The 19,992-nt window shown below is 40.0% G+C and overlaps 1 protein-coding gene across 1 annotated transcript in view; it reads right to left on the bottom strand.

Moving 5' to 3' along the window:
- csmd2 (CUB and Sushi multiple domains 2) overlaps window positions 1-19,992 on the bottom strand; it is a 269,206-nt gene that overhangs the window by 174,509 nt on the left and 74,705 nt on the right. The window contains exons 4-5 of the mRNA XM_088602480.1: window positions 9,143-9,337; window positions 4,553-4,760 (exon numbers count right to left, since the gene is read on the bottom strand). Of these exons, the coding sequence (XP_088458606.1) occupies window positions 4,553-4,760; window positions 9,143-9,337 (403 nt within the window). The remainder of the gene's footprint in view (window positions 1-4,552; window positions 4,761-9,142; window positions 9,338-19,992) is intronic.

The following is a 19,992-nucleotide window of genomic DNA, read 5'->3' on the forward strand; positions in this document are numbered from 1 at the left end:
TTGCTAGAGGTACAGTAAAACAGCTTCTATCAATTCAATTTCTTGCAGGAGTGATAGACATTCCTCAGCAGCAACTTTGAAATATTACAGTGCACAAACTGCAGAGTTAGCTTTTAAGAACTAACTAAATAGCACAACTGTTAGACATTCATCTACAACAGTGTTGAGAGTAAGGCTGGGAGAGCACCAGCCGGTAGAAAGTGATGCATACTATGCATTAAAATAAATGAATGAAGATTTTCATCTTAGGCCATTGGCAACATATTGTCTATTTCAGACTTCTGAGCACTGCCACCATGAAAGTCCTTTTGCATTTGGCTAAAGTTGTAAAAGTTCCACAGTAGATTTATGCTTGAAAATATGTGCATTTGAATCAAGTAAAAAAAAATATTCACTTGAAAGAACATCCAAAAATCAAGATATCAGAATATAAAATAAATATTCGTTTTTGTTTAAATACAGGGATTGGGATTGGGAGAGGAGTGGGGAAGGGAAAAAGTGAAAAAGAGGAAAAGGGATCCCAGCAACAATCAAAATAAGAAAACATCTCTCCAAAGGGCTGCTTACAACACGAAATGATTAAGACACATAATCATACATCCATGAGTAGATACAGTACAGACTGAGCTCTCATAGAGTCACTGTGTTTCTCTCTTACTTTAACAATTTTACTCTAAGAGCTGGTTTGTGGTCACCTGTCAAGAGCTCCTGTTAACTTCATACTTTGATGGCATAGAACACTACAGAGAAGGGATTTTTTCGTTGATGAATGACCTTTTTGTCATCCGATTCCTCTTTTTTTACCAGAATTCCTTTGGAGCAGTAAATCAATACATCATGTACTTCAGAGAGAAGGAACATTCTACAAACAAGGCCCCAGGAACCAGAGATATTATTGGACTCCAGTTCACTTGAAGGGTTATCCTTGATGGGGAGAGAAAATAAGAGAGATTGCTGTTCTGGGCTTGAAACCCACATTTTTTATACTGTAAAAAGGTGAATCAAAAAATATTAAAATAAGCCAAAAGAAATATGAACTTTCTACTTTGTATCCTTTGCAGTCACTATGATCCAACTTCAGAAAGTCAAGGTGTTACTCTTTAGAAAATGAACTCAAAATCTACTTGTCCATCTGATAAAAAGAACAATTTTCTGAATTACCCTGGAGTGTGTTCACTAGACACTGCTGTTGCTGACAGAAAATCGGGTGGACCGGAAATTAGGATCCATAAGAGAAATATGGATAAATGTAAGGACCGAAACTAGTTTGTATCAATTATTATTATTTTATTAATCATATACAAAAAATGCTTTGCATTGATTTGCAATTCTGTCTCAATGCAGCTCTGGAGGATTCATTTCTTAGCAGGTGAGAAACCTTGCAAATGAGAGGAGGCCAACTGGCCCATCTAGATTCATCAGAAAGTACAGTGTTTTCTGTCAGCAGTGCTCCGAGCCCTTATGGTGATTGAACAGACTGTTACTCGGGAATACAAGAGAGGTTGAAGATCAAAACCTATTTGCTCAGAATGTATATTGATCAAGGGGACCATTGAGACCAGGTCAATGGTTGAGTGCTAATTGCTGCATCAGAAGACTTGTGTTTTAATAGGAATAAACGACAGAGCCTTTGAAAGCCATGCTCATGTCTCACGCACCCAGACACGTCAATACTTCTTCTGGTGTCACACAGCCTAATCAATGTTGGCATGAGGAGAACTCCACAGCTCCAGTTACCCATTCATTATCCTTAATGATGGCAAAGCAGGGGAGCTCTGTTTATCTATTGAGAATGGACAGGAATCGTATCATCCAAATAAGGACCTTCCCTGAGGTTATTACCCACTTTTTTTCTTTCTGTGACCTTGGCTGAGTTCAGGTTCAGCCTTCCATTCTAAATGCTTTGAACATGCTGGTTATCAATCCACAGAGTCACTGATGCCCCTCCACCACAGGCCAACACCATCAGCTTCCGAAAAATACCCAGTTCCATTTTTCTTCTAGTCTTTCGATAATTGTTTATGCATTATGTTCCTGGTGTGAGCAGCCAGAAATGTTTTTTTTCCCTTGGACATTGGGATCGGTTAATTGTCCATGAAGATAATAGGAGGAAGATGGGGAAGCGCAAGTTATATTTACAGTCTTTTCAAGTGCACATCAAGGTCAAAATGTCATTATAGTCTTTCCCTAGTCCCCCTCCCTGCTTCCATTATTAATGGTCCTTTTAATTCAGTCCTGTGCTTTGGTGCGAATTCAGACTGGTCTTAGAATTGCTGGAGAAGTAGCCACCCCTGGCAATCGATCAAGCTTAACCCACTCTATCGGGAACCGTGTTCCTCTATAAGGGACGGCTTCATTTCAGGAGTTATTTATTGCACTAAACAAAAGCTCTGAACATTAAATCCAGCCATGCTGTGCATCCCAAAGCTAAGTCTCATTGCTCATTAATACATAGATGTCCAAAGAGCCTATTCAGCAGACAAAAGGTGCAGGCTGCAATTTATATGTCATTAAGTGACCACCGTAATTGGGTTCCCGTGGTGACGCTTAATTCCATTCCTCCTTGATTAGGCCAGGTGATATATGGCAAAACTGTCCGCAGTGCGTCCCTGTCATGTGCAGTATCTAACAGGCTTCAGAGCTGATCCAATTAAGCAGAATGCCTCTTCAATTGCAGGGGCTGATCTCCACATGCCTTGTAAGCGATATGTTAAGTAACAGGAAGAGCCGCTCAATTAGATTTCTCTCCAGGTCGTCAGCAGACACTGCAGGACAGGTTCTCAGCAGGACAGATATGTTCGCTATACTGTACATTCTCTCAACATGGGACTTTTTCTTCCACTCACAAAGAGACCTTGATTAGATCACAAAAACACAGTTCTAACCCTCACAGAAATGTCCTTCCAATCTTTCTGAAAAAGTGTCTGAATGAATGGGGAATATACAGACTATGTGATATATTGAAGACATTTTGAGCATGTTTTAAACCAAGTTAGATCTAATAAGGAATCTTGCAATATGTTTATTCTCTAGCTTCTCCTAAATTTGTTGAACCCTAGAAAGAGAAGGTGGAATTTCTAGTGAACAAACTAAGGCAACGTCAATGAGTACTGCAGGTAATTGTCACTAATTAATACTGCACGAACCCAACACACTGTTTTTTCTTTTTGTTACTTCTAGAAGAACATTCCACCAGACACGAAGTTTTTATCCTCAGTGCCTCAGAGGCAACTACACAGCACTGAAAACAATGCACACCAGACCCCAACACACAGCTTGCTTGCTCCACATCTTTGCAACAGAGGGTAATGAGCCCTAATTATGTAGCATCAGCATGTTAGTTAAAGGAATTGCTGCTTCCACATATGCTGCCTTCTATCAACAAATCAGCCGCAAGAGACACCTACAGAATGTACACAAACTGTTCACTCAAGAGGAAGTGTCTGTGCCTGAGGCAGTGGATCTGGATGCACATAGTGTGTAAGAGTGTACAGAGCAGCCTTGGCATAGAAATGATACCTGTTCTGCACAATACCAAGCACAATACAAAGCAGAAACCCAGTAACATAGAGCTTAATATTATGCATCCAGCAAGCAGGGCCTGGGGCAGGTGCTTATGCACAACAGCAGAATCTGCTCCACAGCTGAGAAAGGGCTTTTTTCTTGACCTCAACAAATCCACTACCTTCAGCAATGCTCAGCTAACTACTTCTTTCTTAAAATAACAAGTTGTGTGGCAAACATTACTTTACTAAGCCTTAAGTGTCCATCAAGGAGATTTGCTCTGAACGGTAAAGTGAATGGTAAGATGGCAGGTATAGATTTCTTTTGTGCTTCACAGGCCATATACAGAAGTCCAGCCAGCAGGAGGGTTGTGGAGATGAATGAACAATTCTCCTGTGATGTTTTATGAGGACACATCTCAGCGTACTGCATACAGTATATACAGTACAGTATATAGAGAGAGCAGTGGTTCTTAACCCTGGTCCTGGAGGAACACTGTGCCTTTTCATTTCAAGCTCTAGTAGTTCTAAATCTCCAGTGCTAATTAATGACCTAATTGATCTGTTAAAACCACCACTCCTTAAAGTTACTGTTGCCAACACCTTATTCATACGGAGAAGTACCCAGTCTCTCCTCATTTTGATTGCAGTTATTTCTGACAAAACAGTTCTTACTAGTTGATCAGTTTATGAAGAACAGACATGCTGTAGGTGAGAACAATACTGTCAGACATCATTTTTTGTCCAGTTGGAAACAATGTATAAAATTCCCATACTGTAGTATATGAGGGCAGTTCTGAAACTCAAATTCATAAGGGGTTGATACCATTTACAAATCTCATTGGGCCTTTAAGAGTTGAAAGCAACTTTACATATACTGCATGCCCCAAATAGAATACAGAAAACAATTAGCCTGTAGCTGGAGTACAAACCAGAAGACACAGTGGTCTTCCTGGACCAGGGCTGGGAACCACTGATGTGGAGTGTGTGTATATGTCAGTTAATGTAAAAGCAACAGCTGATCTCCAGGACAGCACCGAGATACTTGCCACTGTGAGGAGCCATCGGTGCCACTGATCTCCAGCACGTCGTAATCATCCTCCAGCTGGAAGTCAGAGAAGACCAAGGCGATGGTGTCCCCAGGCTCAGCCAGCACAGTCCAGGTGCAGTCAGCGTTGTTGTTGTATTCCTGTGGGTAATTGGGGCTGGTGATGACCCCACTCTGACCCCGCAAGGTGCCACCACAGCCATCGTCCGCTGGAAGGGACACACAGGAGGAGACAGCTGTTATAAGCCAGGGGCCAGCCTGTCCTGATCTGAGCCTCTGCTCAAAAGGAGAAGGACGAAAGTGCTCCTTGAGTAATAATGAGCATGAATGAATCAATAATGAATAATGCAATAATGAATCAATGCTCAGTGCACTTTACATGCAATAACATTGCATTATTGAATTTGTTCATAATTAAATGCAAAGGCTCAACTGCAAGAAGATAAATTGGGTGCCTCAGCCCAGATATTATTAATATAGCTTTATTTAACCCAATAGATCAATGATGACCTGTAGAATACGCATGAATACAGTAAGATATTACTATATGCTATTATACACAACCAATCTCAGCAAAGCACCATGCTCAAGGGTACAACAGTAGTGCTCCATCCAAAATCCTGAACAAAAATCACCAGCGTCAGATTTTGGTGATGGGGGGAAAACTAGAATTTTCAGGTCCATTTTTTCACTAAAATAAGTATGAAGTATACAGTATGTAGGAATTGGTTAGCTGATTGTTTGCATTTAATTTTGATTGTAAAAAATGCTCCAAACATTAGTTTAGGAGTTTCCCACATATTGGACATAAGGCTAAAATTAACAAAGCAACTAGAAACTACAGTACTCTCAGAAGCTCTTAAGAATGATAAAGTTAAATTTAATGTAACATAAATTAACCAAAAGGAAAAAAAAGACACTTCTTCGGAGTATCACATCTGGGTAAGTGATGAAAAGTCTTGAAAACCGAAAGTTATAAAAAGCTCCTGTCTGACCTCATTTTCAACGAACACTGACAAAAAAGTTCCCAAGTCCCAACCAAAAGCTGTAACACAAAGTTACGTTTCGACATTAATTCACTTCAAGGACAGGCTGCTCAGCGCAGGAGAACAACAAAGTGATGAAAAAGGGTGCCGTCCTGACAGTGAGAGGCTGATTAATAAAGTCCTGTCAGTGCGCGCGTCTGGAGGCAGGTCAAGGCTGTGTCTGGGTGTACCAGGCTTGCAGTGACAATCGTCCACAGAAGGCAAAGACTAAAACTGGATCCGTGGGTATTGGGCTTCATCTCTAATCTTCTGTCTTAAAAACCTTTCAGTTCCTGAAATGTTGTTATGAGTGTTACATACTAACATGACTCGGCACATAGAGTGTGCTCCCAAGGATACAGTGTGTCGTTGAAGTATAGAAGCAGGAAAGCAATCCTAGTGCAGCTGTGCTTTTAAAGTAAACTCGTCTCATCTGTCCAGTCATGTTATGTTCTTAAGTTAAAAAGCAAAACCAATCCTCCGCCTGGCACTGGTTTATATGCGCGTCTGCAGCTCCAGCAACATGGCTGTGCAAAATCATCACTCTTTTTTCTAAATGTACAGCTTCTTCATAGAGAGGTACACAAGGGTAAATAAAGAAAACAAAAGGAGAAATTCAAATATTTATATCTAGGATTTTCTCCCTATTTCCCCCCTGTGTACAGCAGCGCTTAATTCTTGAAAGCCTTTATTTGCACAGTGGCAGTGGCTCTAGACAGGGAGACTGCAGAATGATCATCAACGTTACTTATCGGAAGCAAAAACGCAGTACCTGCCAGTCGGCGGAAGGCTCAAGTGTGATCCCCGAGGTTAACATATTTCAAATATCATCTGAAAAACATCCCTTCACGACAGGAGCATTTGGAGACTGGCATTGAGTAAACAATTGCTGTTGACATTTAGGTATTGCTTCAGGGGTGCACACACTATGTGTTGGATATAAAAGGCACCAGTAAGTTAGAGGCCCTGAATGGCTAACATGCTCTATTTAATAAATTCTTTATAAAATAAATGTAACCATTCTTAGAGATGTCTGAAGAACAGCAGCAGGTCGGGTATACCCATAGGCCATGGCATTTATAAGTGTCTTTAAACATTTGAACAAAAACATACTGTACATGTACATAGATGCATGCATTACGTGGATATTGTTTCAGCAATCACAGGTCATACTATGAATGTAAAATAATGTATGAACAATGAGAGTTTCACACCACTATATACAGTATACATGTAAATAGAATAATTTTACTAATTATTAAGGGTTCTTAATTATTAATTATTATTATGGAATACAGTATGTAGCATTTTACTTAGCTGTGAGCATACTGTTGTGAAATTCATTGTCATCTGTAGAGTGGTAGTATGACCAGATTTTATACATCTATTTTTCTAAACTTAAGTTTGTCCAGAGGAGAGCTTATTAGAGCACTACAATAAGTTCCTCATGAACCCTTTTTTGACAATTTAAAAAAGATCAGTGGGATGCCATGACTGCTGCAGTCCAAATTCCTTCCTGGCCACCAGGATCTCCGGTTTTGAGGATGCTCTCAAAATGTGCTGTCTGTTGTGTACTGTCCCGTTCCTAACAGAGGAAGTCTGCTGACACAGTATGTCACAATCTGGACAACTACAGACCTGCAATCCTGTGAACAACGTTTAGGCTCAATCTCGGGGGTCAAGCTTATACTACACTACACGTCCCTAATACTGTATGTCTACACTAATGCTCATTTAATTCTAAAAGTGATGCATTCAATGAGCTTGGTCCGTAATGAACTACTGCAAAGTTTAAATACTTTTCACTTCAAATGAACCAATTACAATAAATATGGTATATGATGAACTTTTTTGTTGTTTGCAACAAAATCACTCACAGAAAAGCTGGGAGTACATAGATATTTCAAAGAAATTGAGGAGGATGCAGCAGACAAAACTTTCAGGACAGATCTCTGTAATGGGAACCATGGTTAACTTGTCTCCTGTACACCTCCCAGTGAAGTTTCTTTTGTGGATTTTAAAACTTTAAAAGCTCGGCCACCAGCATTAATTGTGTGCTTTGTTTGGCCGCTACTCAAACACTGGAGCTAGCACAAGGACCCCTCCTGGCCATAAGACTGACAAAAAGGAAAAAAGGAAACCATTTGTCTGACCATTCCTTCCAAAGCCTAGAAGGGATAAAAAAAGCCAACCATGAAACTGTATAAATTTTGCTTGAATTATTGCTGTTCATGGTCAGATTGTCAAATATGAGTTTTTACAGTAAACAAGACAGTGTTGGAGGGAGGATTAGGCTCATAAATCACGACTCTGATTAAAAAGTTTGTGAGAAGTTAATGTCTCCCTATATATGTATTTTTTTGCAAATATATTCAGGCATCCATCATCCCAGAAAAAGAAAAAAAGTAATTTTATCTTAAACCAAAGGAAATGCACTTTTAAATTGCATTGGGGAAGAGCGCAGTAAATCAATAGACAGAAACGAGAGAGCAGCTTGCTCTGCAAAAGTAAATTTACTGCTTGCTGTAAACAAAGAGGAGGAACAGGGTCACATCTGCGAAAAATGTGGCCATTAAAAAAAGTTAACAAGACAAAGAGGTGGCACAGTTTTCAAAACACTCAGGGAGTGAGACCTTTTGTTTCTGCGAAAACACTGGACAATGGGAAGGCCCCCCTAAATTTAAGCTTCAGAGTCTAAAGAAAACAATGCAAGCATTATAAAAACATTTACATTCCAGATAATATATATTTTTGTTTTTCCAAAACTGTGCGTGCTCCCAACCTGGACAATAGCAAAGTCACAAATAAAACCCGTGAAGAAAGTCCAGACAACACAGAATGTGAAGAAGAGTCTCTGCTCCACTTTGCATTGTTTGCTGTGAAGTGCAGAACAGTCTGATTATAGAAGCAGAGCAGGTGAGAAGGAGAGTCCTTATAGACATCTGGCTTGATCTGCTCTGTCATCTGGGACTGTGGTTTCTGGACCCCAGTAGGCCTTTGGCACAGTTTTACATCTCTGAGAGAAAAGGAACTAAAGAAAGAAACACGATCGTAACAAAGCACTTGGCGTGCATTTGCATGTAGGAGATGAAGTGAATGTGTAGGGAGACAGCTTTCTTTTGCAGTCGGTTTCTTCCTGAGATCTTCCTGAGTGTGCGACTGTGAATGCAGAACAGACTCTGGGGTCCTCTCCCCCATGAGCCCCAGGCAAAATGTAACATCTTATTGGCACTTACTGGCACCTTCAAAAAAATAAAAATTAGAGCAGCAACCAGGCAGGGGATTTGTATTAGAAGCATTTGACTTCTTTTTGAGTATATTTACTAATTTTCTAGAGAGCAGCTTGTACTATGTTAACTCTTTTACTCTCTTTAACACTTTTTCTACACTACACTATTACTCGGTTACTAGTAATCTAGTAATTTACTAGATTTACGCTCTTTGCATTGTTTTCCTCTTGTTTGCAAGACCGTTGCAGTTCTTGTAAGTGTCCTCGGAATAAGCTGTCACACGATCGGATGATGGTCTGGAAGAGCAATGAAACCATCAGATCTCAGCCGTCTTACCCCGACAGTAGGGCAGAGGGAAGTCCCAGGCAGCAGTCCCTGAAGATGTGGCGAGGCAGGAGAGGATGGTGTGTCCCTCCAGGACGTAGCCAGGATTACAGCTATACCGGATCTTGTCTCCAATGTTGAAGGTGGAGCCCTGCTGGATCCCATTCTGCAGGCGTCCCGGATTTCCACAGGTATAGCTGGGTAGAGCTATGGGATGAGAAGTGAGAGGCGAGGTCACAATACAAACGAAGCTTACCGTGATCTGAATCGTGCACAAGGCAATCGAAGGATGCACTGCTAATTAAGAAAAAGAGATGAAGAAAGCTAACTCAAATTATGTCCCAACTAGACATACTGTATAAAAGCACATAACAGATGTATTTTTAGTATTGAAACAATCTGGGGTTTTACCATTTCCGACGTTAATCAGAATGCAGGTCCATACGCCACAGAAGATGTCTAGCGAACATTTTAGTTGCAGAAGATTCAGTAATATTTTAAATAAACAAATGGCTCTGTCCCCAAAAATGCTAACCATGCTTGCCATGGTGTTAAAAAATAATACAGTAACATACCAGGCTTTTAATGTAGATCTATTTTAATCTGTGCATTTTAAATTTCCCAGATGTTCAATTCATGTTCAGGAGGGCACCGTTTACCACCTGTTGAAAACCTAACAGCACAGCTCCAACAAACTACGACTCCTGCAATATGCTAATAATATAAAATTAGACCAAGGCAGGTGGCAAACAAGAAAGGTATTTTATTACAGTAATTTATGGATGTTTACAATTAATATAACTCAACACAGAGACATCACAAACATTAAAATATTATTAAAAAATAAAATTAACGTGATTACAATGTGTATGTCCTTCACAAATTAGCAGCACAAAAGCAATGAGGCTTGATTAGATTATGCAAGTGCAGGCTAAATGCTTTTGAGTAAATTTTCTTTGCATACAGCGTAAAAAATCCAGCCCCTCCTGGTGCTGGAACTGAATACCAAGAGCACACATTGAAAGAGTAGAGACCCTTCACCTCTGTCACTTCAGTCTGCACTTCAGATGAATTGCGCAAGAGTGTGGGTACATTTTGGAGTGCAGAAGGACCTTGTCGCCAATCAGGGGGAACAGCAAGTACAATGATGGCAAATTGTATCTCTGGGCTTAATGTGGGAACAATCAAAGCTGATTTTGAAACTGATTCAAGTTTTTAGAAAAGGACATTGTTCTGTTTCTGTTTCAGATTGTCTCCCTAGAGGAAACAAGCCAAGAAACAGACGTTTCAGATGCTCAGATCAACAAGCTACTGCAGTATCAACCAAACAAGTGACACGTGGCCAAATTGCCTCTTTCGTTCATCTTGTTTGTTACCTCCCTTATGGTCTCAGTGTTCAGTTGCACACAGCACTGCTTTAACCACATTCAACAAGAGGTATACTGCCATTCCAAAATGTCTTTTTTGCTTTTAATGGCCTTACTGTGTAAGGAATGGAAGACTGCCCTGACTTTTCCTGTTCAGAGACACCTGTCACAGCAAGAGGCTAAACAATCTGTATGGTTTATATAACTACACACTGCATAACTAAAGACTAACCTAAAGATAGGATGTTGTAGCAAGAAAAACCTCTTCAGAATCTTCAGTTGTATGGCTTATGCTGTTCATAAAAGTAGAATTAACAACACTCTCTTAAATGCTTTTTAAATACAGCCCAAGGTTATACTCTTAATTACCTGTCACATTAAAAAGACCTTTATGCTTTTATTAACTTTTTGTGCCGTTTGCAATGATAACTGGATTAATGCTCTGATGCACAGCTTTCAACCTTGTGACGTGTTTGTGCCAGGCTAGACTGCAGAGGATATAAAGGACCTCCCCCAACTCCCAGAGTCTCCAGAGTCTTTTTCCCTGAGCTCTGGATGCGCAACAATGTCAGAGAAAATTTAATTTGTATTTCCAGGTTTTGTGTTACATTCAATTCAACCATAAAAGCCTAATTACTCTTCCTTGTCTGCCCACATTGCTTTGAGTCTCTTATAATAACATGCCATCCAAACTGCTGGTTTGTTGATTTTTTTCTTTCCCTCTCCTGTTATCTTAAGTGATTGGATTTATACGTCTTAGAGAGGCAGTGATATAATGAGAGATCCGGGCTAGAGGGTTGATAAGTAAGATGAACGACTATCCTACGCCTCCCTTGCTTCTGGAGATACACAAGTACCGGCAATCTCCCCTCCTCAAAAATAAGCACACTAATAAATAAATTAACTTATCTCCCCAGTATCCTTGAACTGACTGTTGAGAAAACAGCTACTCAGAAAAGAAAAGTTGCACCAGCTAACTAGACAGAATGCAGTATGCACTCCCTCTGCCTTAATGGTGCCCAGCTCTGCAGCTATGGTATACCACCGGAAGGACGCTACTAGTTTTGAAGCAGCTTACTCATTGTGCATCAGCTGCACCAAGTGCCCATCCACTGCCCACTTTTCCTGGATGATGTGCCATTCAGTAGTTCGCTCCAGGTTTAATCAATGCGGTGAGGTGAGGCTGTTTAAAGGGTTTGGGCATTTAAAGTCTATTTGGTATAACTCATCTGGCTGAAAAAATGGTAAGGTGACCCTAAGTTCAAGGCTGAAAGAACCCCAGAAGAAAGAGTCTTGCAACAGATAAGACTACCCTGCCTATGTCTGTCCGGCATTTTCCTCATTCATTCTGCAAAAGAGGTCCTGTCAGATCGTTGCTGTGCTATAAAATGGCCCTGCAGACATTGGAATTGAAAGTTCACACCAAAGGTAGGGCTTCGAAACACAGGGCAGAACTATTTGTTAAGCTTTCTTACCATACATACAGCCACACGAGTATATCACCATTAGTTGTGACAGCACTAAAATGGAGATTGAAACAGCTCCTGTGTCTGTTAAGCAACAGGTGATATTTAAAATTCCACTGGCGGGGAGTTTTTTTTCAGTAGACTGCAGAGAATCTCTCCTGAGCAGATATATTACTCTGTGGAGTCCAGCTGTCACGTGTATCCATTTTTTTATATTACATTTTTCCTGGGCCTATGGCATTTGTCACTGCGAGTCCATATTTCACTGCTCTCTGTCTGCCTGACAGACGCAATGCGGGCGTTTGACTGGCTGAAGCAGTTTCAGGCGCACCCCATTCCCTGGCCACCTGCTGAAGCTGCAATGTTGGGAAACATCGTTCGTCACTGTCCCCTCGAGAACTGCCGAGGAACAACACCAACACGTGCAGCTCTTGCTTCCTGTGTGACAAGTGAGTGCAGCCATCATCAACCAGGATTTTAAATCCTCCCTCTCTGTTCTCCCTTAAGGATTCCTGGCCTAGAGAGTTCCGCGGCTACACACAATTCACAATAAACTTGGAGATCGTCCAGGGCTGCTTCTGAATCACAGTGGTCAGTGTTGGCCACAAAGCTCTGCGGGACCTTCAGTCAGATCTCTCAGTCAAATGAAGGAACACATCTGCTTACATTTCTAAAAAAGATGTCCAAACTGCATTTCATACAAGTAAAGCTTCCCAGCACTCATCCTGGGCACTGTACCTGTTGATTTTTCATCCAGAAGAACACTATACTTAACTGAACCCTCTAATGAATCAATCAAGCTTTTTTTCCATTTGATTTTGAGTTACTCATGGAATTTGATTTGAGTTACTTACAGTACAATAAGTAAAAGGCTACTACTCCCAAAATATGAGTTAAGGGTTTTTGTAACAACAGGTGTGTGTGAGCCTCCAGGCGTGGCATGGGGAACCCCGTCTGAAGAGTCACACATACAATTTATAAAAATAATAGTAATTTGACTTAAACAATTTAATGACACCATTTAGAAAAAACTCCCATATAATTCTCCTCAAGCACTACTAACCTAGCTGTACTTGTAACCTTGGCTTAGGCATCCCACAGATTTATAACCCTGTTCTTACAACACCAACATAAAAAATCTACTATCAAGACTGGGATTCCCTTGGCATGCAGAGTGATATGTGACCAAACGTATCAGAGCAGGTGAATGCTTAGATGTCCTTCAAATCCCACAGATCTCGGCAACAAATATTTGGAGATCCTCTGAACCGAAAGTGAGGTGGGAAGGGATGCTAGCCAGGTGGAGAAGAAAATGGAAACGAAGCCAGCTGGGATAATGCTGCTGCTTAATCTTATCTTCCAGTTGAAATTAATTCTTCCTGCTCATGAGGTTTAACCTATCTACTCCAAAAGGCTGAGACACATACTGCACAGCTTCCACTGCTTATGATAAATTGTCATCTGCATTTACTTATTAAGATTAATTACTTATTAATGACAATTGAAACTTCTTGTCAATACTAAAAGAAGCTGGGAAACACAAGGATGGACACAACAATAGCAGCAGCGCAGGAAGCAACAACAAAAATAACTCCATCACAACAGAAGGAACAGCAGTAATTATGATAATATCTGTAATATTAAGCCAAAATACAGCTGTGGCTTCTGACTCATGAAATAAAATAAGGGGAAAGTTATTGTCTTTCCTTTGGTGGAGAGAGAAGATTAATCAATTATTTCCTCACATTAATCTTGATATTGTGTCCTGTCTGAGAATGAGAAATGACTGTGACACTGATCAGGGCACATATCGTATTTCCTCTGCGATCAATATATACTCTGTCAATCTGGGTTTCAATCAATCTTCATCCTTCTTTCTGTGTTATCAGGAACCTTCATGGACATGGTATCACATCAACTCAGGTTATGCACCAACACAAGAAACACCTGACATATCATATGTAAGAAAGAATTGGTGATTTCTTTTTTAGTCTAAGGCTTATATAAAAAGTGTGCATCAATAAAAGCACCAAGATGTTCATAACCCAGTATGAAATGTTTATTTGAAACCTGGCCATGTAACCAATATTATTCTATAATAATAAATGTGAACAATCTGGGATGCTGGCTCTCGCACACAGCTGAACTCCACAACAGCCCTCCAATGGCTCACTGATCTTGCAGGATTGAAACAATCCAGGTAGGACATATATCATTTATTACCCAGTGTCAGCAGTTTATCTATCTTAAAATGACATGCGATGCCAATGACATGAGGAAGACAGCGATGAAATTCAGTGCATTTCAATATCATGTGCTACACATGTGCCCTCAGATGGACTCTTATTTTCACATGTGGGTTTCCTCCCACAGTTCCAAGACATGCTGGAACTGTAGGTTAAGTGGCGTTTGGGAAAATTGGCCCTGGTGTCAGTGTGCATGTTTGTGTATGTGTGTGTGCCCTGTGATGGACTGGCGTGCCATTCAGGGTGAAGCCTGAAATGAGCTCGTTAGTTGCTGGGACAGTCTCCGGTTCTCCCTGCAACCCTGAGTTGGATGAGGTGATTAGAAAATGGATGGATGTGTTGTTTTGTGCAGAGGAAGTCTCATTTAATATTTGAAGCTCAACTTCTTTAATGCATTCAGAACGGGAGAATGTTTCACAAGGTATCACAGATCCATAAAATGCTGGAAAAGCCCATTCCATTCCCTGAGATAAAATGTAACCCCTGAAACTGTATACAATAAGGAACACAATGCTTGAAGTTATGTTTTAGGTAATGTGCATATTATAGAACATGCTATATATAAATACAAGCAGATGCTATAAATCATAGATATGAGTGCTAATTAGGTCTTTAGGCATTTCACAACACTGAGGGGTGAGGGACCATCTAAATATGTCTACACAAACGTATCTCATTGTAGAGAAATGCCAGAAGCTAATATTTATTCCTTTGTATATACATATAGTGTATAATGTGTATAAAAAACACATCTTGGCCCTCTGGTATCAAAAACAAGTATAAATCAATTAAAATTATAATATTAAGTGTAATAAATGATCATGCAAACCCTACTTATTTGCCAGTAATATCTTGTTCATCCAAACATACAGTAATTAAGAGAAAAAAAATGAAAAAATAGTGTTTGTTGCTTTGTGTCTGTATTTCTGTATTGTGTCATCTTTTTGAGATTTCTGTCTGTCCAGAAGCTGCAGAGATGAATTCTCTTCTGCGGTTGCTCTACTGCAGTGCTGCTGGCTGTGATAACTGGACTGGTGGATAATTTCTCTTCTCCGTCATGGAGCTGGCCTGAAACTGCCTTGGAGATCATCTCAAAATACAGAGTTTTTTTTCTCCTTGCCACAATATCATTGTTTCTCTTCCGTTCAGTGTAAGCAAAGGCAAATCAATGAACAGGCATGAAATTCAAAATCCTTTCTACTGTGTCATGTACTGCAAAAGCACTTTTGCAATCCTGAAGTGGCTATTTGATCTTGTAATTGACTGAAAGACTGCAGCGTAATTTAGTATTTGTTTATCTGTCTAATTTCTTGAATCTACTTAACCAGTGTACTCTACTTTAAGCTCACGGGTAATTAATATAAATTAATGTCAATTTCACTCATAACCCCTCCGGTATCATTTCTATACACCAGTGCCCAGAAGAATATAAAAAGGGTTACAGATTAAATGAGCCTTTTAGGTCATTTAGTTAAATGCTGTATTAATAAAACAGAACAGAAAGTCTAATGTGGCATTGGTACAACCAAAAAATCAATAAAATAATTACTTGTTGTTTGACAGAATCCCCATCTTTGATATGTAGCTTCACATTTATTTATTCAACTGAATATTTTATCGCACATCTTTATGAAAAGAAACAAAGTCACTGTTACCCTCTTATTCTTTGGAGGTTTCACCACCCCATGTTCAACCTCAAACAATCCAAGAAACTCTTCAAATTTAGACTCACCTGGCCTTAAATTCAACCCAGTCCTGATCTCTGTGCCAGCCTCACAGAGGCTTTTCTATTTTCAGTGGAGTATGTTTTTAAATCTTTTGTCCTTTTCTTCTGAAGATGATTTTGAAAAGTGGACTTTCCGAAAATTAATCTTGGGGATTCATGTTGACTCACATCTCCCTGGTCATTTGGGATGACTGGCACAATGTGTTTTGTATAATAGAAGTCCACACAGTTTTACTGTTCTCTTTCTTTTGAAATTGGAAATTGCATCTCTTATTTGACTTATCCTACAAAAAAATGATGAGCTTGATATACAGTACATGATTCACTGACTCATTGAGAATTGAGCTGATTTGTTTTGGGAAGTTCAAGTACTGTAGGGAGCTGCGTTAGCATGCGCAGGCTACAAGGGAACGGGTAAAGGGTTATTCTATGCTGAAAAGAAAATAGATACAACATTTCAGCTGTGGAGCCTTGTTCAGGTGGGAGAGATGTGTTTCCATAACAGGAGTTGAACACAGGCCACCTGGGAGATAACCAGGTACCCTAACCACTAGTCCATATGGAAGCATGGTCACACCTGAAAAAGGCTCCACATCCTAAACATGGTGTCGCTTTTTTTTAAGCATGGAATAAACCTTTACTTGTTGATTTGTTTTTAGTTTGATTTCTTCTAAGGTTTCTAAGATGATCTGATTTAGTGGCATCATTTTCTGTTTTGCATCATACCTCCTATTTTTAAAAAGAAAGTATACTGCTGCTAGTTTGTTAGTTCTTTGGAATTACATGCCAGCTATTGAAGACTTTGTATAGTATTTCTAAATACAGCTAACAAGAAGCTATAAATGAGCAAACAGATTGTTCAAAATGGATAGCATGTCATTCAACAAAACTTGAACATGTCTGAATTCAAGAGCCCCATTTTTGTTTCCCAGTGATGTCATTATGAATTAATGCACCACTTAAAAATATAATAAACAATGCTGAAGCACTTCAGACACTTATTTTACAGCATGACTGAAAGGAGGTCTGGTTTGTCAAGGTTTGACTACAACAGGTATGCTGAATGCATTAGTTCAACTGTATTTTTAAACTCAAGGCAGTGGCTGACCAGTGGACAGAGCCAACCTCCCTCCCCCGCTCAAAAAGAGCCCTGTGCAGCTTCTGGAGCAGACTCAAGGGGACGTCAATGAACAGACACCTTCATGAGATATTTATGAACATGATCATAGCCCCCGAAATGCAATAATGTACATTTCATTGGCCTTTAGCACATCTGAAACTAAGAATGATGAAATCAGGCAGGAAATTCAGGAAGAGGCATAGAGATAATGACTCTTCTTGTAATACATCATAAACAGCCTGTCTAGGGGATAATATTTCTCCAGAGAAAAAGCCTCCACCATTATCCTGATTTCATTGAATTTTTTTTTCCTACCAGTATCTCTCTCCTCCTCTGCCTCTTTATCACTGCAGACTTGTGCTTTACTGTATTGCTGATATACACAATATGGATATTTTTTTGTTATAAAGGCTGATTTTGACTTCACAAAAATGTGGTTCTGTGCGGCAGGAGCGCGATGCAGAAAAGGGAAAGGGATGCGTGCGTGTGCGTGGAGTCAGTGTGTGTGTGTGTGGGGGGGATTACTGAGAGTGGCATGAATATCGAACAAGGACGGGCGCTCCGAGTCAGCAGACACTGATACGATCGCCTCTGCCTCCCTTCCCACAGGAAATGTGTTCTTCAATAAGAACATTTGGTGCGGCACTAGCTTTTAATTAAGAAGAACAGATTCAATAAGGAATGGGTGATGAATGCCTTCTGAATCTTGCTGTGTTCCTAGAAGCCACCAGAGAGATCTCTCCAAGTGCATTGCTTACAATAGAGGACCAGAACCGAACTTTGAGCAGCAATACAAGTTTATGTGCGGGTTGTGTTTGTCTTGGAGGGAACCATTCATTATCGTGTTTTGTTTCATTGAGGAACCCAAGGGAGCACAGAAGTTATTCTGTCTTGAGACAGCTTTACCTTGGTCCTCAGTCTTGGTTCACGTGGAGACCAAGTGCTTTCTGAAAATATATCATCAGGAATGTTCACTGGCTAAGAGAAGGAACGCGTTGGGATGAAACCTAAAAAAAAATCACTCTTTAATTAAGATCTTGAAGGCATTGTTGTTTTTACAGCCTTGCTTTCTGGGCTGCCACGGCAACCACCATGACCGCAGCAGACATCTATGGAAGTAGAGAAAAATTCTGTGTTGCAACAGGTAGATTGAGGAGGGCTTAATGGCCCCCACATTATTCACTTACACATCCAGCCTCATGGGGTACTCAGAAACACAAGGTTCTGGGCTCAATTCTCAAGTGAGACACTGCAGTTTTACCCTTCATTAATATACTTCACTCATAGTGCTACAGTCATATAAATGGGTACACATGTAAGTTGCTTCGGATAAAAGTATCAGCCAAAATAAATAAGTCTGGGTTTTGTTTAGGAATGGGAAAGAGGGGAGAAGCGTTCTTCAGCTGCAAGCCATGTTTCTGCAATAGCTCAGCAGGGAGATGCTATGAACTTGGTAAACAGTGTGAGCAACAACAATGTCAAACACCACGCAAACACCCTAAGGGGTATTTTTGGCTGAACTTCCTTCCATCGTTATAATGTTCAACTTAAAAATCACTATCTTCACAGTTAACAGCTGAACAGATGTTTTCACCTACAGTACCAATGCTGTTTAAGTTCTGCTCTGTATATATTAAGATCACAATGCCAACATGGTCACACAACATTAACTATATTGTACACATATATTAGTTAATCACACTTTGATCTCAAAAGATTTATCTTAGAGAAATATCCTCTTTCTCGTTGCATTATTTGCAGGAAATGAATCAACCCAGCAGATTTAACAGTAAAACACAAACCAAGGGACAGAAGTGGAAACTAAAGCAAAATATAGTGAAAACTCAAAACAGGGAGCGTTTCAAGCTACACGGCCTTGTTGTCTTTCAAGAAATGATTCTCAGATCAATTAGCTACAAGCAATCAGACAAGCTAGTTGTGCAGAGTGGCCTCCTCTCATTTGCAACCTTTATTATACTTTCAGTAAAACCCAAATCCACAATGCTTTTCTCCTAATTAATTCACTTGTGATTTCCTGGACGCTCCCAGTCCAAGCCCTCCAATCCTGGATGAAGTGTTTTCCATATTAATATTGTTATAACTGTGCCTAAACAAAAGCAACATTGTAGTCAAAAAAATAAGAGGCTATCTGAGGGTTCACAGCACATCCTGCCCTAATAAATCAGAGAGAAAAAGAATAAGCCAGGCTATACAACAGAAAACAACAAAAAAACAAAATTGATTAACTCCCTGGGCTGTCCAAAACTTAAGACTAAACAACCCGAATTCAGCACACCAGTGGCATTCAAAAGTCACTGCAAAGAAATGTGGCATACTTACAGTACCTCTGCATGTGAGTTGGTTGTGATTGAATGCTATGAAAGATGGATGATTCATCAAGCACATTAGAATATGTAACAGGCCAACTGCATTGTGTTCCATAGGGCATTGTGTCACACATACAAGCCAGATCCAGGAAAAACAGACAGGTGATATTTAACTAAACCCAATTCTTCCTAAGAGCCTCTCCTGGTATCATCTCTGGGCTACTGCAGATAAAGTCCCCCCTTCTATGTTTTTTACCTCTTCTATCCTTCCAACTGCTGACAGTTCATTTATTTTGTTCCTTCCCAACCAAGCCTCAGAAATAACTTCACGTCAGTTCAGCTTTCCTTTCTCTCAGCAACAGAGCGTACAGGACGTTGCCAACAACAGCTCCATAGAACGAGCATTTTAAATCCGCCTTAGACCACAGGATACTTGGTTTTTGGATAACTAATTCACTGTGTGTCCCATGCCAAGATGTCAGAATGAGGTAAAATCGAATTAAATCAAGTCAACATAATCGAAAATGGAATGTAAGAGTGTCACCATGTCGTCAAGAGGGAGATATTGATACAAAAGTATGGTCCTGTGAGGTTAAACAGATTCATAAAA

This window comes from Lepisosteus platostomus, chromosome 13 (assembly GCF_059453375.1).
Source record: "Lepisosteus platostomus isolate fLepPlt1 chromosome 13, fLepPlt1.hap1, whole genome shotgun sequence".
Classification (NCBI taxonomy): domain Eukaryota; kingdom Metazoa; phylum Chordata; class Actinopteri; order Semionotiformes; family Lepisosteidae; genus Lepisosteus; species Lepisosteus platostomus.